The sequence below is a fragment of the Catharus ustulatus genome, chromosome 13, assembly GCF_009819885.2.
Source record: "Catharus ustulatus isolate bCatUst1 chromosome 13, bCatUst1.pri.v2, whole genome shotgun sequence".
In the NCBI taxonomy this organism is placed as follows: domain Eukaryota; kingdom Metazoa; phylum Chordata; class Aves; order Passeriformes; family Turdidae; genus Catharus; species Catharus ustulatus.
The window spans coordinates 4,769,076-4,796,322 of record NC_046233.1 but is presented as its reverse complement, the minus strand read 5'-3'; the positions used below and the strand labels follow the sequence as shown (position 1 = coordinate 4,796,322).

The window sequence follows — 27,247 nt, the reverse complement described above, 5'->3', positions numbered from 1 at the left end:
CCCAGAAAACAAATTTGTCTCGCACCCACCCTTTCCCTTCATCTTTTTGGCGATAAAGATCGTGAGAAAAAGGTGCTGTTACAGACAGCCCTTATCCTCTGATGGTGTTAATGGCCCGATCACACCCCTTTTAATTAATGAATGGGAGAAGTGCTTTCAATGCCAGCCCGTGCCTTGGGTTTCTCCCATTCCTCACGGGGTGCTGAGGGTGGTGCAGCCCCTGGGATCCTCTCAGCCCACGGCAGTGCCGGGAATTTACCCCAAATCCTGCGGAATTTTCCCCAAATCCCGGGTGCAGCATCCCGCGCCCATCGGGAGAGGCTCCATGCAGGTGAGACGGGGATGCACCAAGGTGCTGACCCCAAACTCCTGGGCTGTCTGGGGGTCCTTTCGTGCTCCCCCCTGCCTCCAGCCCGGTGTTTTCTCCTCGGTAGGTGCTGGATTGCACAGGTCTGCAGTGCTGGGAGCCGCTGCTCCGTGGGGATTGGAGTTGCCAGGTCCTTATCTGGAGCCTCCCCTGGAGACACAGCCGGTCCCGGACGCCGCTTGACTTTCACCCGGGGGTGCTCAGCAAAAAGCCCTTGGACACAAAATTTGGGGGGTGGGGAAGATGGAAGCGGTTCAGATGTTGATGCCCAGCTCCTTTGACAGCCTGTGTCTGTGAGTGATGCTTTGCCAGAGCGGATTGTGCGGGGTTGGTTCGGTGTGGTGCAGGTTGTGCTTTGGGATGTGACAATCTGGGTTTGGGACTGACCAAGCATTAACAAAACTGCTGTAGAACAATCCTGTGTAGAACCACAGCAGCTGGGCTGAGCAACTCACATACTGATGGTGACTTTGAGGAGGGGAAACTGTCTTTAAATATATAGGCATGTGTCCTGTTCATGGGAAAAACACAGATTTGAGCTAACAGAGGTGCAGTTTCAGTGTAAAAATACTTGGTGTGTTATCCCTGCTATAATATGGAAATCTTGGAGGATACTTTAGGTTTGCAATTTTTCATCACCCTTTTATCAGCAATGGTAGTAAAGGGATTGTAAAATGTGACCTTTGCAGCTTCTGGGTTGAACCTCTTAATTTTACCTTGTTCCTTAATCTGGACAAGATCAAGCTTTCCAGGCTATACTGCAAGCTGTGTCCCCAAGTCAATGGGCATTCAAGCAGATCAACTTACGGCATTTTATTAAGTCAACACTCATGCAAAAGCCACCTCCAGAGCTTAATAATTATTTACTGAGTGCTCCTGGGTCATGAGAGAGGTTTTCATTAAGTTCAGAATGCATTATGTTCAGCCACTTGTGAAGGTGTGTTTTAAAGACAGGAAGAAAAATGGAAAACTACTACATGGTGTACAACAACTTAAAAAAATTCTTAGCTGTGGATTAAATATTTCTGTTTGTGGAGTTGGCTTTTGTTGGAGAGGTTTTGGGGGGAATTTTTAAATTTTTTTTTTTCAAAGCAGATTGGTCCACCAAGTTAATTTGATTTGAAATTCAACCCCTGGCTCCTTGGTGTAGTAGGTGTGGATGGTGGGTGGATGTTGCAGGGTTTTTTTTTGCCTTCCCTGCCCAGCTAGGTGCACTCAGTGCATCCAGGCAGAGGGATGGGTGCCTTTGGGGCTGTGGGCTGGTCTGTGGCTGCAGCCCATGGTGCAGGGCAAGCATTGTATCCTGACCTGAACTGCATTTAGGAAGCACAGAAAATATTTACTTAATGATGGAGCAGGGGCAGGCAGTCTGTCTCTTTAAACATGTAACCTTCAAGTGCGGAAACCTTTCATGTAGGAGCCTGAAATGTACTCCTGGCTTTATTATAAAGGCTGATAGAGGTCTCCACACCGTTTTTGTAACTGCTTTGTCCTTGGCAAGCCAGGACGTAGGAGGGTGCCAAATCTTGGGCTTGTTTTTTTTTTTTTTTTTGCATTGATACTTCAAGCAGCGCCAGGCAGTTGGAGCGTCGCTGTAACCCACAATCAATTATTAAATGTTAGGAATGAAGTACAAAGTGCTCCAGGGAAAATGCTGTAGTGGTTGGAATCCCTTACCTTGGCTGAAGGGGAAGAGGGATTGTGTAGGGTTTTTTTGTTTGTGGATCTTTTTCATTTTGTATTAGATTTTTTTGGGGTGGTGGTGTGTGCAGCCTGACTTCTCCTTGCATTTATTTTTTCCTTTTGCTGTTCTTCACTTTTCTGTCACTCCTTTCTGAGGCAAACAGCATCGATAGTTTGGCAGTTCAGAAGCTACTACAGGCATTGCTGCTTCAACCACATATACAGTGCAGGGAACCAAAAGTTTCTTGAGGTTTTTCTACTTGACAGAGATTGAAAACAATTTGTGCAAATCAACTTTAATTTTGAAGAAACTCTAGTGATTTTCTAGGAGTGGTGTTGGGAGCTCAGTGGTGGTCTCCTCTGAAAATGTCTTCTGGAGGTCAAGTATTTAAGTATCCACCATTATAGCATAGAACAATCTTAATCTTGAAAGCAAGGAGATAAGAGGTTGCCAGCATTACAACTCAAATGTGGATACCTTTATTTTCTCTATGAATAATTATGAATGGGATAAGGGTAAGACATAAACAAAAGAGTTTAAATCCGATGTTATTTCTTACCTCCAAGATCTGGTACAGCTCAGTGGATTTCTTGAGGTGCTAAATCTGCTTTTCTTGGCTGATTTCTCTGTGGACTAACCCATTAACAAACAGTTGGCATGAATGGAGGGAGGAGAGCAGCAGCTTCCCTGTTCTGTGCCATTTCTCAGATAAGAGCAGGATAGTCCATCCTGGCCAGAACAAGTGGCTTTGAAGGCTTTTTGTTTAATTTGTCTAAGAAACATTAAATTGGAGACATTTTTTTCTTTAAAAATATTCAAAAATAGTTAAAGTTTCTAAAGTAGTTAAAAAGCAAAGTTGAGTTAATTATTTTTCTTCCAGTTGAAAGTCTCCAGAAAAGTTTCTTGATTAATGCATAGGTAGTGCAAAATAATGCTTGTACATCAGATAACTCCTAACTAATGCATGTGAACCAGAGCATTTGTTTGATCAATTTATAGAATCTGAAAACAAAACTGTACAACGAAAGATGAGTTTATCTTTTTGCCTAAAGAGACAGATAAAATAATCAGTAAATATCTGGGAAGGCTGTGGTCTCTCTGAGTCGATGGCAACAAAATCGAGCTTGATTTTAATGTGATCAGTTGCCCTTTTATTATGCAATGACCACCTGCATAATAACTCATGTATGCAGTAACTAACATTTCCCAGGCATCTGTGCAAAGGATATGTAATTTAAACTTATTTAATAAAGCTTTATCACTTCATGATTAATTGGATCGGCACATGACACACAACTAATAACTCCCAATCTGTATTACACTGTGCTTATTAGAGTGCTAATGGATAACTGGTTTAATCATGTGTCAATTAAAAGGATGAGTCGGTTTCATTTATTGCAATTAGATGGTTTCCATAAACTGTTTGCAGGAAGTATCTGAATTGCATCGTGTATTAGCTGTGTGTGGGCTCTGCTCCTGGCTCCACGTAATCTGGGGGTGAATCAGTGCGTGGAGGGGAGTTTTGGATCCACGTGTCCACTCTGGATTGTTCTGTGGTGCGTGGCACCACACTTGGTCATGGGAGATCTGCCTGTGCACCAGCATGTAAAAGTCAGGAAGCTTTAAAAATAGCCATTTTCAAAACTCTCTGGATGAAACTTCTGAAATAACAAGTTTTTAATTGCTTCTTTGGTTGGAAAAGTTTCTGGCAACCCTTCTGTTTGCTCTGTGGAGGTAGATGGCCATGAAACCCAAACCTTCTGTTCCTTCTATTCTGTGCTTGAGGAGACAAGCACACATGGTGGAGAAAGAGAACTGGATGGGAGAGTGACCTGTGTGATGCATGGGACAGACTTAGGGGATGAGATACCAAAGTTTCAAAGTGTTTTCCATGTTTGATCAGTGCCACTCACAGCTGGTGTGGGGAGACTGTCATGCATGCAGGAGGAGCTTTACCTCACCTGGGAGTAAATAACAGGAAATCTGTCCCTGTTCCTTCCTAGTGCTTGTACAGAAGCATCTGTTTAGGCAGGCAGGTGTTGTGCAGCAGCTTTTTTCCCAGAACAAGCTTTATTTGAACTCACACCCATGATGGTGTGATGGTTGAGTGCCCATCTCCCTTTCCCAGTTAATAATGGGTAGGATAAGAGGAGATGTGCCAGAGGAAGTTTTGATTGAACATTACGAAGAATTTCTTCTCTGAAAGAGTTGTCAAGCAGCGGAACAGCATGTCAGGGAGATGGCTGAGTCACCATTGCTGGAGGTATTTCAAAGACACGTAGATGTGGCACTTGGGGACATGGTTTAGTGGTGGGCTTGGCAGTGCTGGGTTAATGGTTGGACCTGATGATTCTGGAGATCTCTTCCAACCTAAACAATGCCATGATTCTGTGGCAGTAGCTGCAGTCTGGCAGCACGTGGCTGTCCACACTTTCTGTGTTCAGGGCTTGTCTGCCTCTTTGCTATGTAAAATACTCAGCAGAATTTAAGAAGAAATAAAGCCTGGAAGCATCTTTGCCCTTTGGGGAGGAATTTGGCAGAGCAGCATTTTCTGGGACTGTTGTCTCATTAAAAGACACAATGCTTGAAGCTTTTGTTTACAATTTTTGATCAACAACAGAGACCTGAATCAGCTGCAGGAGGCTGGAAGGACACTTGGTGCATGTAGGTAAAATAATTGTGTGAGCAAGATGAGGTCCCTGGCAGGAGCTGTTTGAAGTGCTGTGGAAATAATTTCTCCTTCCTGCTCCCTCTCTTTGCCCAACATTTTTGTATTTGGGAAGGTTGTTCTGAGATGGTTTCCAGCACACTTGGTTTTGGTAGGTGGAGAAACAGTTCAAAGTGAAAGAAGGTGGGAGGAACTGCTGGGTTACCAATTTTGCAACATTAGGTATCTGTAAAAGTTGCCAGTAGCACACAAATGAGAATGCTGACAAGTGTGGTACAAAACTGGCCTTTTTCCAACACGAGGAGAATGAATCCTTCTCTGAAAGCAGCATTTGGGTGCCTTTTTTTCCCTCATGTGTTACAGTGGTCTCTGAGGTGGGATGCACAGTTTTATAAGTGGGCAGAAAGAAAATATGAGTACTTCAAAAATACATGTATCTAGTTCATAAATAAATAAGTAAACATTTTGGGGGTGCATGTTCAGACATTCCTGGTAGGAATGTAGAATCAAAACAATTGGGAGACCACTGATCTATAGCTGTCCTGGTCATGAAAATAAAGCATCTCTTCGGTTTGGAAATGTGAAAGTGGTTCAGATGTGCAGCCAGAAAACAAGCTGCTGGATTTAGATGTGAGAATGCTTCACCCTTAATTGAAAAGGGAGTGTTTTTTACAAGTATCACAGTCAATGACTTGTCTTGAGCAGCTAATTAGTACGATTATTCCGCAGCTGCATTAGTTTCACCACAAAGGTTTTCTCTTGTTTTATCAAAAGGATCAGTGTCTCTGTGAATGTTTCAACATGACAGGTCTTAAATAGCAAGATGGTCCCCTGCCTCCCTGCCCCCAAAATGTGTACTTTGGAAGAGCAGAGTTTGATCTCTTGGGGCTGTAAATGTGGGTTCTCATTTTTTTTTTGTTTTGTTTTGTTTCTGCCCTGAACTGTGTTCAACATCAGTCCTAAACAAAGCCAGAAAACTTCAGCAGTGCTGACTCTGGCTGTCTGAGCAAGACCTGGAAGGGATGCTGGCTCCAGATTTGTGTGTCCTGCCAGCATCCCGCAGGTATCCGCAGCACTGGAGGCAGAGGTGAGGGTTTAGAGCAGCTTCCTCTAGAGCCAGGAGGGTTACTGCTGGCTTGACAAGGCATGGCCCATGGATTTTGGTTCTGTGGGCTGAGAAATGATGAACTGCTCCAGAAAGTGTCCCTGCAGTCCATGACAAAGTCCCGTGGGCTGTCCCATGCTCTGCTTGCCAATGGCTTAGAAATATCTCTTAGGTGATAAAGCTGTGCTGTGAGCTGGCGTGGGCCAACCTGTTGCTCTTTGTAAAGTATGACTGGAATAAAGCTGTTACTGTTGTTTATTCTGCCTGTTTTCGTATCTGACGGTGCTCGAAGGTGCTGGTAGGCCTGGGGTGGGAGTTGGGTTTTTTGTAGTTTCTGTTTTCTAACTCTGAAAAGTCGCTGCCACCAAGTCCAACCCTAAGGTAGTATTATTCAGGAAATAAGCAAACTAAGTTTTGGTGTGTTTTCATGGGAGAGGTAGATTTACTTTACTCTGAGCTAGATCATTGGACCGGAGTATTATCCATACCAATCATTTGACTTGCTTCAACTCTTCATTATTTTTTCCTTTAAAAAAACAAAAGGACTATATGTGCCTACGACTGTCTATAAACGCATTTGTTTTTCTTGTGGGTGGTTTCTGTAAAATTTGCAAGAGCGAATGGCTCTTTACAGCTGGATGTTGGTGTTTGGGGAATGCTCTAGCTGCAGTCAGGTTAAGGCAGCCTAAGGTGGCCGCTGAGTACCTGAGATAGGTCGGCTCCGAATTCCCCTCGCGGTGCCGCGGATCCTCACCCACAGCACCCCTGTAACTTACGGGAGCCCCCATCCCGCTGAACTGTCTCTTCTCTGGTCTTCCCACAGCAATTCCGAGCATCCTGGCGCTTCCAAGCCTCCCTTAAGCTCCTCCAGCATGACCTCACGAATCCTGCTCCGACAGCAGCTCATGCGTGAGCAGATGCAGGAGCAGGAGCGTCGGGAGCAGCAGCAGAAGCAGCAGGCAGCCCAGTTCATGCAGCAGCGAGTGCCCGTGAGCCAGACACCTGCCATCAACGTCAGCGTCCCCACCAGCCTGCCCCCCGCCACCCAGGTGCCCATGGAGGTCCTCAAGGTACGCAGCTTTCCGCTCAGGAGCACCTCAAAACCCGCTTTGTTTAACACAGACCTGGTTCTAGGCGTTTTCGGCAATCAGGTTTTGCAAATAAGCTGCGCTCTGGCTTGGTTTGCAGCTTGTTTTGTTGGCCTGGTAGCGAAGAATGGAAAAACTTTTTTTAAAAAAAAAGTTTGTGTAACTTTTGTTTTCTTTCGACTTTGAGGTCTCTGGAGGGAGGTTTTGTAACAAAAGTAAGTTTTCCGTCGTTTTTTCCTTTGGAAAACGCTTCTCCATCTTTCTTGTACTTAATTACTTTGAATATGAAGAAATTATTAGTGGATAACAAATCAATGTTTTTGTTTTTAAAGGAAAACAACAAAATAGTTTTGTAAGATGAAGTCAAAACTCTTTACAAAAGAGCTCCTCGGCCTTAATCTGAAATATGGGTGAGTTTCCAGCTACTTGCAACGAGTCTTTGTAATCCTTTTTTTGTTTAAATGACTTGTTTGCTATTAGTAGCTTTGGATTCCTTGTCCCACTGGAAACTGTGGGAGCTTGTTAGTGTCCCTCTGTCAAAGGGGATGTAGCTTGCTAATTACTCAGGGAAAAAACGTGAACAGCTATAAGAAAAGAGATAATTTCACGCACTGCTTAAATTCAAGTAGGCTGAAGCACCGTGAAATGTGTGAGTAAAACAATGTCAAATGTTTTGGAGACGTTTGCTGACATATTTCATGAAAATATGATTTTCACCAGTTCTGTAGAGTTCGCTCTGCATTATTGCTGGATCTTTTTATTACAGTGTGTTGTTTAGTCAGGGAGCATATTCTTTCCACATAAGTTAGTTGAGCTTGGTGACAAAGCTCTCATGTTTTGCTTCTTGCTGTTGTATAGCGATGACATACAGTCAAAAATTCAGTTTTAAAATAGACTTGCCAGCTCAGGATTTCGAGGTGGTCTGTGCGGCAGGTTTATGGGGAAAATATAGGGTAATTTTATTTATTGAATCTGCATTATGGTGTCGTGTTGGCAGCGCCAAAACTGACACTGATCTGGGATAGTAGAGTCATAGTCCAGTGTGTGATCTGGGAGCAAAAAGGCACCAGTTGAATTTTGAATTCTCTCTCTCCATGCACACACATTTCCATTAAAAATTAAATATGACATTCTTTGAGCACGTGAGCATATGTCTGCATAAGGAGTAAGGATCTGAAGTTGTCTGGGAAAAATTGTTTTGTCTAACTTTGTATATTACTCACAATGTTTGTACATAACAATTTTTTCAGCTTGTTTCCAGGTTATGGCTGGATCCAGCAGATGTGTAGGTGCTATGAAATAGGGTTTTTTTGTAATGCACCTAGCTAAATAAGCATATATTAAATTTTTTGCATCCTTTCATCCTAATCTGTTGCAACATGAGTTTTAGGGTATTTTTAAAATACTGTGAAAACTTGTAGGAAAGTGTTTATTTTTTGATGATGTTTTACTGATGAGCAAGGAGTGTAACATCTTGAAGAAGCATTAGTGGTTGTCATTATTGTTCATTTTGTAATTGCCTCTTTCTATGGAAGAGGAGGGAAGGCAACCCTTGATTTCTGAGCATAAACAAACTTCAGAAATCTCTGCAGCCAAAAGGTGATGCTCAGTTATTACAAGTGGGGTTCCTGAGACCTGGCTTGTCACAGGATCTGTGTGAAAAGCATTGTTAGGAAACTTCACCCAAAAGACTTGAACCTGAACCTTTGTCCCTTAGGATTCCAAAAGTGGTATTTGTCCCCCATTTCCCTCTGATGGAGAAGGATCTCCTGAAAGAGGAAGAACACCTCTCCTCCACTTGTCTTTAGCCCAAATAAGAATGCATGACCCTGTAGAATAAAAAATTAAGAGAGTATGTCCTTAAGCAGCTTGTAAAATAAAAACAGTTATTGGCAGCAGGTACCTTTTGGCAATGGAATTCCATTTTGAAGGGGATAGTTGTGGAAATATGAGCAACCTGCTGGACCAAAATGATGTCTGTCTTCTCATCACCTACATTTCCATAAGGAACAGTCAAAATTAGCAAAACCAGCTAATTGGTTGGTCTCTGCCTGTGAGAAGAGAGAAAAACTGCAAATCTGAGAAAAACAACAAAACTACTTTGCATAGTTTTGCTGCTTGTTTTTGGTGGAGAAAAGCAGTGGAATATTCAGCCTTTTACCCTTACTTGTAACAGTGAACCAATTATGTGCAAAAAAAAAAAATTGGTACAAAACACCAGGTTTGAAGTTGTGATCTTCCTGAAAATTACCACTGAGGCTTCAGTGAGAGTAAGATTTGGCTAAAGAGCCATGCAATATTCTTTGTGGTTTTGGGGGTATTGTTTCTGTTTGGTTTTTCTTTTTTTGAGGGGTTTTTTGGTTTTTTTTGTTTTTTCTGATTTTTTTTTTTGTTTATTTTGGTTTTTTTTCCAAATAGGACATTTGGCTCAAAAACTGAGATTAACAATAACTCAGGATCTTCCTGGTGCCAGTGTGCTGACAGCCAGCTCTGGCTGCAGTGACATCATTTTCCTGCAGCTGCTTTTTACACTTCAGTTGTTTTTTAGCTGTAGACAAATTTTCCGTATGAACTGTACAGGAGTTTTAATAGATAAATAGGGAACTAAATTGTTAACTTTACTATCCATATGGTCTGGATTTAGTAACCTTAAAGAATGAGTTAGACAAAAAGGGTATTTTCACACTTTCATAGATGTTAACCTGCAAGACAACTTTGTTTAAAAGTGATCTTTTTCAATGTTACTTCACAGACAAGACCAGAACTAGCAGCTGGTTTTGTTTTTGTTTGTTTGTTTGTTTGTTTTGGTAGTTTGCATCAAAAAATCCCACTCTAAGCCTGTTGAATTTGTCAGTGTTTAGTGGTTTTAATTATGTTGTGTGACTTGCCCTTTCACCCATATCTCACAGTGTGAGAAGGAGAATAATACTTGCATATCTGAGGATGGTTATTTGGAATGACTGGTTTAAAAAGAAGCCAGAGGTATTAATGAGCTTGGATTTTATATTTGTTTTCAAGATGTCCACTTAGAAGCAATACAGAAAGAGAAATATGTATTAATCTATGTCACGTTGCATAGGCATCTCCAAATTGCATAACATAGTATGCTCAAGGCCATGTGAAAAAATGGGATTTCATTTTCTGGAGTAATGATTTCTCATTGCATCACTCCTCTGCCAAGTAATGTAGCTTGGCAAGGTAGGGGATGACCTGCTGGAATTCCAATTTTGCATTGCTTTTTGCTGCCTAATTAAGAGATGGACTGGGAGTAGATTTGATGCTTTTGGAACAGTATCTCTTCAACTCTAGTGGCAAAAGGAAGATTTGTTACAGCTTGTGGTAACTGCTCCTTTCCTACCAAGCAACAATCAGGGTTCTTGTAAAGTGGTCTCCAGAGTTCCTGGCAGAGCAGGAGAACTCCCTGCCTTTGTGATGGCTTGAGATACCCTAGACTCATCTGTAGGATAGTTTCTGGTCCTCTATGCCAATCCAGGTGGCTGATTTTAGAATTTTATTGATCAGCAGACAGAAACACTGACTTAATGATCAGATCTTTACATGATGTCCCTCTGGCATCTTCACCAAAGCTGCACTGTAGCAGTTTGGGTTTGAAGCTCACCACTATCAGCTTACTTTTAAGACACAAAATAGGAAAAGGGATTATCTTTTGAAACATCTAAAAGACCCAGGAGTAAAAAAACAAGGAATGAAATGACCAGCCATCAGGCCTTATTCCCACAAGAAAGACTGCAACATCCTCTGCTTGTTTTTTGACTTTGTCTTTGAGAAGTTCTGCTCATAGAAGTAGAACCAACATGTTGATTAAGGCTTTCCTTTGAGGATTCCTCTTTTGTTTCTTTTTGATAGTGCACTTGTCTCATGTACAGTAATCCTGAAGGTGAACTGCAGAAATCCAGAGCAGTAGGGACTCATCTGTCTGCTTGTGTGGAGACATACCAAAAACTGAATTGCAGCTGTGCTGTGTAACTTGTATTGCTTTGCCTGATTTCTGGATCAAGCTTACTGTATAGAACAAGTATGACACAATCCCCTAAATGCTTTTTACCTGCCTGCCCAAATGTGGATTGCAGGAACTGTGGCTGGTGTGTGTCCTCCCTGGGAGAAGCAGCACAGGAGCATCCTCAGGAGGCAGCAAAGGTGGCTCAGGGCCAGCAGCAGCCCACAGAATTGCAAATCAGTTCCACTGAAAATATTACCAGTTCTTGCAGGATTGAAAGCATCACTGGTGGGCAGCTGACACCCAGCCCTCTGCATGTCTCACTAAGCAGATGGAAGGTGGAAAATTAAGGGTGAACATTTCCTCCCTCTGTCCCTCCGTGTTACTTGTTGGCATTTCTCAGTTGGTGCGTGGATGTGACACTTGCTGTTGTGTTTCTGATGTGATGTACCAGGTCATGGGTTGATGGAACCTAAACTGTGGATGTGCTCTGGGTCCCTGTCCCTGCTGCTGGATGCAGATACTCCCAGGGATGAGGCTGCTGCACATCCCCTTCCTCCTGAGTGTTGTCACATCAAATGCACAGCAAGACAGAAATCTGCTGGACTTCTCAGACCTCCTCCTTTTTCTTTGTTTGCCATTGGGGTTGGAAGAATGTAACTTTTCTTTGGCACAGATGGGAGATGCTTTGATACTGCTGTCAAGAACAGCCTCCAGGGCTGCAGTGGGAACCTGCAGGGGTACAGAGATCTTTGGAGCACTGCATAAATGCTTCATAGGTAACAAGGTAAAAGCAGGTCTCCTCCCCAGCAGATGATGTAGCAGGTCCATTTCAATCCCCTTTCAGCTTGTATTTGGAGGATAAGAAGTTCCAGAGAAGATGGTCCTGCTTTGGGGATCTGCACGTTGAGGTCTCTGCTTTATGGACAAAAACCTCCACTTGTGCACATACTGCCAGCCCTTGCTAATAGGGCAGGGCAGTTCACCCCAAAATATATACATGTATATTTAATATATATATGTATATAAAACATACATATAGCATAGGCCACAAACCCATTTTAATGTTTGTCATTAAGGCCTTTTTAATAGTCTATTTCCATGCAACAGTTCTTATAATATGCTAAATATTTAAAAATTTGTCTTCCAGTAAAGCCCTCACTTCAGATTCCCCCTGATACACTGCCTGATTTGTGTCTTCATGGTAGATTTTTATTGCTCTTTTGGTGCCAGAATTTCATCATGACCTTTTTCTTTTCCTAAGCAAGGTGAAACCTTCTCAAAACCTAGATGCAGGTACTGTGTACTGGATTTCCTCTCTTGCTTTATTATTCCAACATCTTTGCCCACCTCGTGGCAGTAGTGTGGGCTGATCACTGCTGATACCAGAGTGGGTGTGGTTGTCATTTACTCAATGCCATCCCATTGCTGCAGTTTGTCCTCATCTTTCCCCATTCCCACTTTCTGTGAGTGGACAGGAGTGTAGGCACCAGCCTTGCCTCTCCTTCACCCTCATGTCCTTATTCAGACTTTAAATATGCCACCACAATAATATCTTTGCATCAGAAACCCTGTATTTCTTAATTTTTGAAATGCCAAGCATTTCTTCCATTTGATGTTAATGACTGTTGGAAATATATTAAAAAAAAAAAATACCTTCTCCTATTTTTTTTCTACTGTGCTTATTCCAGAGAGTGACCTGTGGAACTCTGCCTGGCAGGGAAGGCTTGGCAGCTGGCAGTAGAGTTCTTGGTATAATAATTACCATAAGGCTTCATTGTGTGGAGGACTTATCTCACAGTTCTGAAGAACAGGAACAATGGGATGGCAAGATAAACGTGTGGTAGTGCCTGCCCCAGCAAATGTGTGTTTGTGGACATGCTTATCTGAAAGTTAATTTAATCTCACCCGACAATGGTAGATAGTACTGTGTGCTGGTGTAAGTGTGGTGTGTATTTGCAATCAAGAACTCAGACAAGTGATCTGCCAGACTGAGTCTTGGTGAGCTGCAGATAAAACATTTAAACTAAGGTTGCTTACACTTGGTGACGTACCTTAAACCATCAGCAAAATCTTCATAAAGGAGAACTTGCGTTTAACTACAGAGCCCCTGAAGTCTGCCTTGTATCTCCAGCCTTCATGTAAGTAAAAATGTCTCTCATGCCTTAAATCTTTTGCTTACTCAGTGGGTTGAAACCTGTTTTAAAACAAGCACTGGTGCTTGAGGTCTGCATCAGTAATAGAGGTAAAATGTAAACTCTTGCTTAACACCTAGGGTATTAGACATTAAAAATGCATGGAATTCGAGGGGGCAACATACTTCTGTGTACAGGTATCTGATGGTTGACTGCTAGTGCAGAATGCTGCTCTCCCCCTTTGTCCCAAATGCCCTTTTCCTGTGCATGCAAACGTGTGTTGCTTGGCTCTTGAGAGAGATGGTTGTTGCTGGTGAAGATGTCTGATCTTTCCATCTTGTTTCTTCAGCTGTGGTCACTGTGACACAAAACTGCAGCTCCCAAAGTTGTGAGACAAACTGTGCTGCTGCTGGGGGTGAGCAGTGCAGTTTTCCTCTTTCCTTGGGAAAATGATGTGAGCAGAGTGGGAAAATGGCTCAGAAAGTGCTCCTCATCACAGAGCTCTTGTTCTTGAAAGTGTTACCTGGAAGTTCAAAATAACATATTTGGCACAGAGGAAATCAGGATATACTCAGACAAAATGATGCAGGTATCTGGAGGTCCAAGCTCTGATTGTTCTTTGGAAATTCTTGCTGGTTTATATCCTAGTTGGTGGTCTTGAGGATTTGCTGTCTTCCCACTGGCAGGGTAACATCCACAAAATTAAGAAGAGCTTGCTGAGTTTGGCCTGTTACAGCTTCAAAGCACTCCTTTTTTTTATGGTCTAGACATATTATCTGCTGGCTGAGTTACCAGACCTTGGGAAAATGATGGTTCACCACGTGTCAGTGGCTGTTTTGGACCTGCAGAAGATGAGTTAATCTTGTGCAGATTAAGATTTGTAGGTGCCCATAGTTGTGGGTATTAAGAGATTGATGAGGCTCCACAGCCCCCAGCTAACAGGTTTTAGCAGCTTGTACCAAACCCTTTGTCAGGCAACATGAATTTAATAACCACCTTGCTCCTGGAGCCAAGGCTGGAAGGAGAGGGTGAGTGCTGGTCATTGCAGTTGTGTTTGCTGAAGCCATGGCTTAATTTAGCAGAAAATAATGCCCAGAGCCACACACGGTGCTGGAAAATGTGAGGGCTGGAGGGAGATCCATGGGGGCCTCTGCTGACACCTTTGATAGGTGTTACATTTTAAATGTGAAAACTCAGATCTGCTTAAAGTAATCTTGGGGTATTAGGTACACTCACAAATATTTCAGTTCTTCAGCTGGTTTGGCAGCATTATTCTCCGAGATGCTGAACCTGTGTAGTGAATGAATTCAAAGTGACAAGCTGGAGGCATTCCTGCCATTCAAGAGAGGCTTAAGGAATTTCTTATTGGCTAAATTACAAATATGTAGCATTTTGCCCAGCACTGCATGGCAATTTCAACCTGCCTGACCGTGACAAGATTAGCACTTTTCCTCCCCCTCCCCAGCAGTAATTTTTTTAAAAAAAAATTAGATTAAGAAGTACCAGGCAGAGATGCAAAAGCTTGAAAGAGTGAAAACCAGCCTTACCTTGAATGATTCTGTCTGTCATTGGATTGGTTCCTTAATTAGCCCCATGTCCTTTAACCTCTTGAGAAATAAGTAAGGGATAAATTTGGGGATAAAGACAAAGACGCCTGGAGATTTACCACACACCGCTAGGTAATTCATCAAGGAATGTTGGTAATTAGCCCTGCCTCTTTCCTTTCTGGCTCATTTAATAAAACTGGTTGATTTAAAATAATGCCTGCTGGTTCATTATCAACTACTTTAAGAGCCAAGTTATGAACTTGAAACAAAACCCAGTATTGTGTTGTCTGCAAAGGACCTGGCAAGTGTGTTTTGTTTTGTTTTTTATAAAAAGAAATTGCTGTGTCTGGTCATCTGTCTCCCCAGCTTGATAATTAAATATTACTTTGTTTGGATTACCATTTGGCTTTTTGGGTGTATTTATTTCTGGTGTCTACTGCTGAGAGGCAGAGAAGAGGGAAAAAAATCCAAGATCTTGAAGAGGTAGATGTCAGATTGTGTTAAGAAAGCATGGCCTGATGGAATTCAGCTGAATAAGGACTTTACAATAGTAGTAGTTGTCCAGTTGAGGAAATGGGCAACTGTTTTAACCCTTTATCTCTCAGAATGAGTGCCAGCCATTGCCTCGTTCTTTGAGCAAAATATCCATTTTATTAACTCATCTCTTTAGTGCTTGGAAATTTTCCCCAAGCTGAGGACAGAACTCATCTAGTTTGTATTTGTTTAGGAAACCATGCACCAGGCTGGTACCTGGAAATTAAATGAGAGGATCAACACTGCTGCCTTTGCAGTGTCTGGGTGTCTCAGTGTCCACTTTGAGTTTGTTGCAGCTGCTGACCAGTGGATCTGGTTGGGTCAGTCTGCCTGAATTAAAGAACTTACTGTAAATCTTCCTTTAATAATTAGTGTCAATCTTAGGTTGCAACACTTCTGAGACTGTTGTGGGCTAGAGGACAAGCAGGCAGTGCTGGGCTTCTGCTGGTGGAATCCTCTATAAGACTTCCTGAACATGGAACCTCTCAGCATCATTTGGAGCAGAATTGGATGTAGAGTTTCAGTGCAAATAAGAAAGAACATCCTTCTGCTCATCTTCCATACATTTATTTTCCACCCCTGTGGTAATGCTTATTCTGGGAGATCTTGTGTTCCATAGGTGCTTTTGTGGCTCAGGAGAAATATTTCTGCTTTTATAGGCTTGGCAGATTAGTAAATTTAAAAAGAAATTAAATGTGATTGCCTCTGTGGAAATATAACTCTGACAGTGATTCTTTTGTCCCCAAAGAGGAAAATAACTTGCTCCTGCAAACAGCTGCAGAGAGGCCTCTGGGGTGCTGGGGTAACAGCTCAACCCTGCAGGTTGTCAGGGAAGTTCTGTCACTGGCTGCCAGTTACCTCCTTGTTTATTGTTTTGAGACCTGTCAACAAACTGTGATAGTTTAAATAGATTTTAAACTAGTTTTTTTTTTTTCCAGCTTGTAAAGATGTGGAACAGAAAATGGAGTGTCTTTTAAAGAAAACATCAAAATAGCCCCCAAAAAACAAAACTCTGAGACCAGTTTTTGTAAAGTTAGAATGTCCATGCCAGATTAATGGTTTGGGTTTTACACATCATACATTATAACATACTGGAACAAAATTTATTATGGACCTCTGTGACTTTGTGTCCTAGGCTTATCGAATATCAGTAGCTGAAGTTCCAGTGAGTTGTTTGACAGTTCTTGTGTAATCTATACAGTGCAAACAGACTGCTTTTGAGTTGATCCCCCAGCAGCAGGCACTTCCACACCAGCATTACAGTAATTAAACAGTAATTCATGATGCTGCACTTCCATAATTTCTCAGCAGATGGCATTACGGTTTCCAAGACTATTCCTTGGGAAAGCTCCCAGCTGCCAGGGAATTCATCATTCTAGACTATTCCCTTCACTGATGAAGGCTAGTACTCAGGTGTTAAGCCTGTTTTGACATGTTATTCTAATCGTGTTGTTTGGTTGTGTTATTGTATTTTATTTTCCCAGAGGTGCCTTTAAGCCATTACCAGGTAAAATGCTGTATGTGATTGTTATTGCATTCAAAATTAAGGCAGGCTGCCTGTTTTAAATAAAACTGCTATTCAATTTCAGCAGAAGTAATAAACTTTTTCAGCAGGTAAGACTAGAACATTAAAAAAGGTTAAAAAATGTTTTCCACTGAACATTCCCAATCCTCAAAGCTGTGTAAGACACAATTGTTCTGCATTAAGTTCTACCCCCTTCTTTCGTGCAACAAATCCTGGATTTTGCAGAAAATGTCAACTAGTGAAAGAAAAATCATTTGGAGGAGTATTTGGTGCCATTGTGGAAACAGTGACAAATATTAGTGTGTTTCTAAATAAATGTGGCTTGCAGAGCACAGAGAGCATCAGCTGTTTTTGGGCACCCCACCTCTGTGGATGCCGGGCTTGAGGATGTTTTTGTTGCTGACCTGGCTGGAATCCGTGTCTGTGTCCCAGCAGATGCACTGACATCAGCAGGAGCGTGTCTTGTGTGTCTAGAGAAACCAAAGTTTCAAAGAGCTGGTTTTGTGCCGTGGAACAATGCGCTCCTTGTGTCTATCTGTGTGTCCATCCTCTCCTTCTGAGTGCAGAGAGGGGCAGATCTGCTCACCAGGAGCATCACAGACCACGCCAGTGCCGTGGATCCGGAATTCCGGCAGCGCCAGGAGCTCCGGGCACCTGAAGTTATCCTGAAACCAAAACCAGCCCATTAATCTAAGAGAAAGCCTGTATGTTAAGCAAGGTGAATCAAGGCTTGTATTTCAGGCTGCCTTCCTAAAAATCACCCAGAAGTTCCTCATTGAAACCATAAAAATTTAGTTTGTGGGCGTAATGGTTGGCCGTGAATTAAATCTTTCTGTTCTATAGAGAAAAATATCAACAAGCAACTAATGGAGATTCTCTTAGTGGAAAATAGGCCCTTTCTTGAAGACATTTGAAGGCTGAGGTGTAGTAAACAGCCTGTCTACCCCTCTCAGGTCTTCATAAAACTCGTGCCAAGGACCTGCAGGCAACACATGAACTTTGTCTTTAACACTACTAACTTCCATAGGCTGTGACTTCTCTGCTTGTGTTTTTTCTGTAAGTGTGTGGATTTTTTTTTTTTTTTAGTGGATTTGGGCAGCCCTGGGAGTAATATTGTCAGCAAAAACTCGTTCCAGTTTACCAATATCAGTGATCCAGAGTGCTGTTGCCTTAACCAGCATCTCTGTCCTAAGTGATAAACCTGCTTTGGGGAGACAGCTTGTTCTTACTGAGGGGAAAACCTGCTCTTAGTACTGCTACAGCCTCATGTGGAGTAGGGCTGTTCTGTTGAACAGCATTAACATTTCAGAAACTGCTTTAAAATTATAGTAGTGCTTTAAAGTTAGTTTTTGTCTTGTTAAACAGAAAATTCTGAGAAGTGAGACTTCTGTTTAAAAAAACCGTGGCAGTCATCTATATTATCATAAGTTACTGACTGAAAATTTATCCATTGAGCTGTCTGAAAACATTTTTTCTGTAGTATTAATTTGTCTATTACACAATTCTGCTTCCTGACTGCCACCAAAATGGTACTTTGCTGAAATACCTGTGTCTCACAGAAACAGTTTGTTTAGGGAGGGAATAAAATGACCTTGAATGAGTCAGCATTTGTGTGTAGCAATCATAAACCTTCCGTGCTCTTTGCTTTCTAAAAGGAAATGAATTCTGGACCACAGGCACCATTCGTTGCAGGGCACTTAATGGGCTCCATTCACATGAAAGTTCATATATTCCTTAAGGGTCTAGCCCTGGATGGTTTGCTGTGTAAAAGGAAAAATACTATTTAATTATGCTACTTTGGCTTTTCAAAAGAGTTTATCCTTTTTGTAAACTGCCTTTTTGGGGGAAGAAAAGTGATTCCTTCTGCTCTGGAGTGCTGCTTATGCAATCAGTGGTCTGTCTGTGCAAAGTGCCACTTCCTCCATGGGTCACTGTTCCAAATTGCCTCTGCCTTTCCCTGCAGTGTTTGATCTAAGACATGAGGGGAAAGCTTCCAGCCCCTGCTTCTGCAGGATTATCCTTCAAAAACCCTTCTCTCTGAACTTGCACCTTCCTCAAGGAAATGCATTAATGCTGTTTATCTGCTTTGGTGAAAGGCTGCAAGGACTGAGTCGGGTCTTGATGGCTCTGCGTGATCTGAGCACAGTGTGGATGTCCCTCCTTGGATGCAGAGAGAGAAATGTGCTGACTGCTGCTGGACCCAGGGACCAGTGACACATAACTGTCAGAGGAACACAGTTCAATTTGTGTTTTCTTCTCTGGTAGCTGCAATTCCAGAAAACATGCCCAGACAGCTATTCCTACCAACTGTTCATAATCAATAGGCTACTTGATGTGGGGTAAATCAGAAGCAGCTTTGGCTGTTACTCAGTCATGGAATCCTAGAATGATTTGGATTGGAAGGAACATTAAACATCATCTAGTCCAACCCCTCTGCTATAGAAAAGTGACTTTTTAAAAATCAGTTTAGTGCTTTTGATTTCCGGAGTTGGTGTAGTCCTGCAAACATCTGTACCTGTGTGGCAGGGCAGGAAGAAGCAGTTGGAGCTCAGCCCTGGCACCTTCTGAGGCTGATTGCTTTTAGTGTGGAGCAGCCACACAATTTTGAAGTCAATTCCCAGTTTCCCCCATATATTACATATTAGCCCAATTTTTGCCCAGTGCTGTTGATGAGTATTAATTAGACTCTTGTCAGAGGAAATTAAATGAGGAGACTTCATGTTCTCCAGCCACTCCTGGGAGTCCAGTCTGTGAGAACAGACTAGAGCTGATCTGGCATCAGTGGCTTGAAACACAATGTTGTGAACCATTCACCTGTGGGTCCCACAGCTCAGACCATGTTGTTGGCTATGGTGGATGTACTGGCATATCCTTGGCTCCAGCAGATGTTAAAATATCCCAAACTTTCACTTTTCATCTGTTTAAACTTCAGTTAAAATAAACTCTACAGTGTGAGCTTATTCGTATTTTTTAAGCAATTAGATTGCTAAAAAACTTTGTTCCACCCTCTAAAGTAATGATATGCTGAAATGAGTTTGTACTTGAGGTTTAAAGAAGGGCAAGGGAGGTGGGGAAGTCTGAGTTAAGATCCCCATCTAGTCTCTAATCATGTCCCTAGCTCTAGCATCTGGTTGCCTTGAATTGTGATGTTCCCATACAGTTTCTTGAGCAGCTCTAACCTTGTGTGTGTTGTCAGTCAGTGATGCGAGGTATGTTGTGAAATGGATTTCATGATGTTTGTATTTTTCAGTGTTAAAAGGAGATTTTTTTGCATAAATACAACTTTAGTGAAAAGATGCTTTGCCTGTTCCCCCTCGTGAACATCGAGCTCTCTTGCAATAGCACTTCAAGGGTTACGTTAGTGAGGGTCAAGTGCGGTTTAAAATAGGATTCTTCTGAGACCAAGCCTGGAGGCCCTGAATTTCTTTCTCAAAAGACATTTTGATCTTCTGACAAACTATTACTTCTGAATTTCTTGGTGCTTCATATTTGCAGCTAACCTTTGGAGAACTGGAATGATAACACACATTCTTCTTTGTGTTTTGTGAATGTGCCTCCCCTGGTGAGTCGATGGCTTGTGCTTTTTTGAAGTTCAGATGAAATCATTAAAAAGAGTTTTCTGTAAGATGTTTGGAAAGATGGAATTTTTATGGTGTCATATAATAAAATGTGTTTCCAGTCCTGCAGAAAGATCCCTTATCCTTACCTTAACAGGACTTCACACAGGAGTCATGAGCTTTTAGTCCCTTGCAAGCTGGAGGTTTTATATTTGCTCACATGCTGCAGATGCTGCTCTGACAGGTTTGTGCATATGTTGGAAAAAACACCATGGCAGAATTTCAGACTCTTTATATAACCTATTTTTCAGTCCTAAAATTTCTGTGATAAGCAACACGCTTGTGCAACATCTGTTGAAGTAATAAACCTGAGTGTAGTTGTTTATTACAACTGCAATATAAACAGGGCTCCTGACAGCTGACTGGGGTTTTGTCAAAGATTTCACTTGTTCAGTTGATGGTTCTGCCAGTTCCCCATCCTTTGGCCTCATCAAGGGTCATTTATATAGACAGGAGCTTCTCTTTCACAGGGTAAATAATTATTTGCCTGCCATATGTGAAATAACATGAGGAGGAGGGATTTCAACAGCTCATCTCAGGGAGACGTGGAGGGGCAGGTGTGGGGAAGGTTACAAAATCAGCCAAGGGGATGTGTCTTATTTTTATAGGCATAAAATAGATTGTGATGCCATAACTCCATGCATGTAAGCTTGAGATCTTAAAGGGCTGGATTGTTGGCATCCCTGTTTAATAAATGAGCCCGTGTTACTCTTGTTTTTTCTGGGAGCCAGATGATAGCTGCTGTCTGACTGCTGTGAGAATAAGATCGTGGGGTGCAGAGGTGAGGTCAGGCAGCCTAATGGCTGTATGTCCTAAATATGTGTTTCTGTCACAGAATTTTTATGGTGACATGCCTTTAGCTAAGAAATAACTAAAACACTAAATTGCATGGTGGTTTCTGGGTTTAAAATTAACAGTGAAATGAGCATACTGAATTTCTTACTCTTGTTACTTTTAATCTCTTATGGCTACTGTAATATCTGCTCTGGCAGACACTGGTGTGAGTGACACATCAGGAAAGAAGAGAAGTGATGCTGCTTAGTGGAAGTGTTGGACTTAAGCACTCCACTCCCAAGGAAGAGCCACCACCATTCAGAATACCCCTGACAGTGCTGATTTTGAATGTTTGTGATTTATGAATGTTGAGTTTGAATGCTCTGTGTGGCATCAGTTTGGCCCCTGGGTTAACTCTCCCCCAGAGCAGTGTTGTGCTACTCCACACAAGGAGTGACCCACCTTTGGAGCTTGCCAAAAAATCCTTGTTCTGGTATTTAGCAGAGTGCTTCAGATCAGAGCCAGTTGGGTTTGCATGAAGGTGACTTGGATTGTCTTACCTTAGCAAGCATGATGATCAAGCACTCTGAGGGACTAAAACTCTTTTATTATAACTCAGTAGGTTTTAATACAGTCATAAATAACAGCACAGCTCGTTGAGCAGAAGGATAAAAATCAAGGAGTTCAGTGGAAAGCCAGCTTGCATTTCCTTCATGTAAGTGAAGTCAGCGATTTATTATTATTTTAGGCTGTGTCTAATGATCATGTTAGTGGTGTGAATCAAATGGATGTATCTGGAGTGCTTTATTCTTCTGCTTATTCAGGCCTTCCATATTGGGGCTGACATGAGACATCATCAGCTGTAGGCAAAGTGGTGCAGAGCCCAGCTAAGTCCTCCTAATTCTTTATTAGCTGTAACATAGAAAAGCTCAGGGCATGTTAGCAGCGTAAAACTGGTTTGAATTAAAACCATCTTCATTCTCTTACTTCTTCTGTGATTCTGTGTGTTTGCTGTAAAGCAGATCCTCTCCAAACTGGAGTGTTCCAGGACTAGTGTCCTTTGTGCTTGTAGGCAATGTGTTGCCAAGTGCTTTGTTAAAATAAATCATCTTTCAGAATTGTTTTCACTGATATTTTGGGATGCTTTTTGGTAGGAAGACTTTCCAGTTGGTGTTGAAAGCTGTTCCAGCAAGCAGTGGTTGGGTTTGGTGTGTTTATATTTTCACATTGAGGTCATGATTGGTGGCATGCTCTTGGTATGTGCTGCACAAGTGACCTTGAGCGCAGCCCAGCACGTCCTGTGGAATTATGTGAGCAGTGAATGGAGCAGTCTTTCACTTGATCTTTTCCAGACAAGTAGGTCAGAAGTGTAGATGTCTTTGGATGAGTAAGCAGCAAGATGCAGAGGTTGGGCTTGATGACCTTTAAAGGTCCCTTCAACCCAAACTATTCTGTGACGTCCTGCTGATGTACAGTGCCCCCAAAAAGAGGAGATTTTTTTCTGTGATAACCCAGGAGTTGCATTTGAGTTTACAAATGGCTTTTATTGAAAACAGAGGAGGATACAACTGTTTCTGTGTGTGGCATTTGGCTGTTTGATAGATTTTGATCTGGTGCCATCTTTACATCTCTTGTGTTTCAGTGCTGAATGTTGAAGTTTTGTAAATAAATACTTCAGTAGCCCACAGGCAATATTCTGAACACCAATTCATTCTCACAGGCTAATGCTGTGGATGTGAAAGACTTGTAAATCAAACTCCCTTCTTGCTTAGCCCCAAAATGCCAACAATTGCACTCCTCAACACTGGGAGTTACCTTGGCACAGGTGTGTCCACGTGCAATGTGTATTTGAGCAACCCTTCACAAACCTTACAGTGACAAGTGAACCAGGTTTAAGGGTATCAGGTTTTAAGATTTATAAAAGCAGCAGGTTGAGTGCATTTCCCACTCTTACACTTTTTATTTGCAGTTTGGGCAAAATAGCTAATTTTAGGTTAATTTTTACCTGTGAAAATCAGTATTGCATGGCACAATACGAGATGATCGTGCAGAGGCAAAGTAGATTTACTGCATTAAAATTTTGAAGCTACTTGAATTCTGTTTCTTGAAGTCTGGACAAGCAAACAACCTGTGCCATTCTACATGTGGGTGACTACATCTGTATGAAATTGATAATAAGGATTTTTATTTAAAAGTCAGCATGTGCTGTCTCTCTTACTGTTTTAACTTAGCTCTGATTACTTTTTACCCAACATCTTTTATAAAACTGGTTTAAATTTTCTCCATTATTCATTTTGTATGAAAGGTGCCATTATTTTTACCCAGTCTCATTTGTGTTTTTTCACATTTGATAAATGAATGATGGATGAACAACCTGAGCCAAAACCAGGTGTGGAGAAGGATGCCTTGTCTCCCTTGTGGAAACTGCATCCTCAGTCAGGAGCTGGGGGAGAACTCATGTTTCATCTTTTGTATAGAGAGTGCATGCTCTTTTGGGTTTGGGCTCTAGAAATACACCCAGACCCTCCAAATCCTGTACACATGTGAAGGTTGATGTGATTTAAGCAGCACTCTGACCTCCCAAGGGCCTTCTGAGCAGAGGATGGACATTCTGCACCTCTTCCCTGCTGTGGGAAATACAGGGAAGTGATGAAAACACCCATTTTTGCAGCTGTCTGACAGTGCACCAGGCACCTGGGAGCTGCCATGCTCTGTCCCTCAGGTCTAGCAGGGGTTACTGTGAGCTGGGATAGTTGCAGGGTCAGTCACCCCTGGGAAATGTCACTGACAGTCCTGCCCGTGCTGCCAGTACGTGACTGCTGCTCCGAACCGGCCTGGCCAGCGCCGTGCTTGGCAGCCCCCAAAGGAAGATAAGGTTGGACAAATTCTTTTACCCCTCCAATGTGATTCTTTCAAGCCAGTAGTGATCTGTGTTAGAGTGATCTGGTAAATCTTGTCTTGGTGCTGTAGCAAGGGTGGGGGATTGTGCCTGGGCTCTGGAAGCTTTGCAAGGGGAGGCTGAGAGAAGAGGTGGCTTTAGACCATCTGCCTGAATTGGTTTTGGGCTTTCAGGCAGCTGAAATATCTGTAGTCCTGTGACCATGCACCCTCTTGAATTCACATCTCTATGCCAAGTCTTGCAAGAGATTTTGGAAGCAGCTTTATGTCTATCTTTGACAATTCCTGTGAGGAGGAGTCATCGGTGTCCTACTGTGAGTAATTTCAAACCCTCTAGCGCTGATGCAAGTTCTGCTCAGCTTCCTTCTGAGAGAGAGGAGTGGCAGAAGTGGACCTAAGTATGTGGTGCTTGAATTAAGCTTTTCACCACTGTAATACCGTAACTCAAACTTCTGTGTCAGATGTAATTGTGTGGCTGCTGTTGTTGCCTATGAAGTCAAAATATTTGCGCTCTGCAGCACCTGGGGTAGGTAAAATCATTGCAAAATATTTGTGCCTGACATTTTATGGAGTCAGTTGCTTGTCTGTCCTAAAATGTTGCAGTGTTTTTTGGTATCTTCTCATAAACTATAAAATAAAAAATTATGGCATGTGTGTTGGGAAGTAAACAGCTCGAGTGTTGGTTTCCTAACAGAAAAGTAGCAGGACTTCAAAGGACCTCATTCTGACTGAGAGCCACACTTGTGGAATGGCTGCCAGCAGGCCACTAACTTGCAAATTACATCAATTACTGTCTCCATGAGAACATTTGGCTAAACTCTCTTTAATTTCCTTAGATACCATTGTCATGTGCTTCTATAGCTAAAGCACAGTTTTTAAACACTAATCTACAAAAACTTTGTTCTTGTTTGCTTCATGGCTTTCCCTTGGATGAAAAGTCACATTACACAGAGGAATTTTTGGTGGTGGACTAAACAATCCCTGGTTGTATAAATGATGATAATGCTGTACAATGTGCCTTTTCTTTTTCATAACTTTGTGCTTGAAGATGAGTGTTGGATCCACTTACTTAGACTGCAATCATGATGACAGATCTTAAATAACTTTCTCCTATTTGCTTTGGTTTTCAAGTTCAGAGGGGTTTGGGGTGAATTAAGTAACCAGAGAGTTTTGTTTGCTAACTGATGTAGCTTCCTTGTGTTTGCTGTGTCCTAATGATGCAATCAGCTCACCATGGTTGTCATTCCCCAGTCAGTACAAGTTACTTGTCATCTTTTCCTTCTCTTGGGCTTTCTGGTCAGTGTTGTTCTGGCCATTTTGCCTGGGTAATGGGCTAAAAGAAAGGGGAGCAAATGTACTCTAGAGAAATTGGCATTAAGGCAACAATGGCAGCTGGAGAAGTTACTGAAAAGGTTTATCCATTACTAAATTCACAGTGGGCCTATGGGGAATCAGAACCCAATCAACTTAATTTTGATGACATTGTAAGGGAGGTGTCTGTTCCATCTTGGACCACTGGCAAGGTCTCAGCAAGCAAGAGCACTGAACTGCTCATGTGAAGCTACTTCAGGCCACTGACGTCCACAGAGGGGGAAATGTGATGTTGTTGTTTAGTGTTTGAATGCAGCATGTGAGAAGATGTCTTTGAGGATGAGTTAAACCATTGTCTGACTGGTTATTTGGTTTGCTCCAAGTTTCTTGGTAGGAGGGTACTTCCTGGCATTGCAGTGAAACCCATGGTCAAGAATTAATGAAGTTAATTGAAGGGGTTTTTTGGTCTTTAGGATTTTCAGACTTAGTGAGCAGCCTGTGGTGAATATAATTAACAGAATCTTGAACCTGTACTGGAAAACTTCAGAAGAATAAATCACTGTAAGTGGCACTTTCTCATCAATTTTTTTTCCCTAGTGACAAAGAACAGACACTTACTTATAGAGCTCCCTATTTTTATTCAAAGTCCTAGCAAAGAGCTTGTTCCTGCTGTTGTTGGGTTTTTATACTTGGAAGTGATGGGTTGAAGCAGCTTTGAAGGCCAGGACTAGCATGGTTACCAGGCATGGTTGTGCACTGGACACAGCTGAAGCTTGGAGCCCTTACAGAGCTCATCTGTGGATGTGGGTTTGTATCGTTTTTCTTTGGGTACCATAATTGTTAAATGACACAGAATTTTAACCTTTCTTAAAAATCCCATGACATTTAGCTGTCTAGGCAACAAAAAGTTCTATTGAACTGAGAAAACTGACCCAAAAGTATTTTACTTGTAATTGTAAACTGTAAGTCCTAAGGCAATTTGCTTGAAACAAATGGTCTTTTTAATTTAAAAAAGGAAAAAAAAAGAAAAAGAGGGAGTAGGGTGGGGAGAAGAGTCTTCCTCCCCCTTGGTTCACTGTCCTCTGAACATCTCTGGTATGTCCCTGCTCAAATAAAGCATTGAGTGCTTCAGCTTTACTGTCACAGGAAGCTTCAGGGATGTTTTTGGTGAGAAAAATCTTCTCTGTGGTTTTGGGAACAGGAATATGCTCCTTCCCAGCTACTGGGGCCAGAAGAGCGGGGCAGCCTGGAGCTACAGGCATTGTAATGGCCTTTGGTCACTTGTGTTGCACCAGCAGAGGATTTTGGGCTGTCTTCAGCCTTGCTTTGAAGGCAGCAGCACTTGGAGATGTGACAGGATGATGTGATTTGAAGTGGTAACTGTGCTGGGAAAAGCAGTACTTGTGTTCCACCTTCAAGAAATACTCTCAGCACAAGACCTGCTGGGTTTATGCTTTTTTCCAGAGGTTACCCACTGCAGGGAAATCAAACCTGTGCAAGGACAAGTTCAGGAGTGTATGAGTAACCCAGACCAACTAACTGAGCATGGTTATCTTCATCCAGATGTACCAGTGACTCAAAGCTGGAGCCCACAGCAATTAATTGACTTCCAGCTATGACTTCCTTGATGATCTTAAAGGTCTTTTCCAACCTAAATATTTCTATGATTCTTTGACCTTGAAGCTTTCCTAGAGGATGACTGGTAGTAATGCCACAGTTCATTAAATATTTTTATTCTGGTGTAAGTCCCCTGTTAGTTTTTATTGTTAGCCATTTAGTTTCTGGATTGCACTGTGCAAAACACATTTGCCAAGCCATTAGGCTGCCCTGGCCTGTGCCTGCCCAAGAGTGAGCTCTCCTGGGTGCCTCTCCAGAAGGAATTTGGTCGGTGCAGCACTGTTCCAAGTTCTTGCCATCATTAGCAAGTCGTTGGTAAATTAAGTGTGAGTGATTCCCAGCAAGACTCGACAGAAGGAGCAAGTATCAGCAGTATTGTTTCAGTTGTTTGTGTTGGCTTCATGCAGAGGAACTACTTG

At 42.2% G+C, this 27,247-nt stretch overlaps 1 protein-coding gene across 2 annotated transcripts in view; it reads left to right on the top strand.

Annotated features, from left to right (window-relative positions):
* MITF (melanocyte inducing transcription factor) overlaps nucleotides 1–27,247 on the top strand; it is a 98,315-nt gene that overhangs the window by 48,071 nt on the left and 22,997 nt on the right. For both annotated transcript variants that reach the window (XM_033071544.1, XM_033071543.2), the window contains exon 2: nucleotides 6,648–6,894. In XM_033071544.1, coding sequence (XP_032927435.1) covers nucleotides 6,648–6,894 — 247 coding nt within the window. The remainder of the gene's footprint in view (nucleotides 1–6,647; nucleotides 6,895–27,247) is intronic.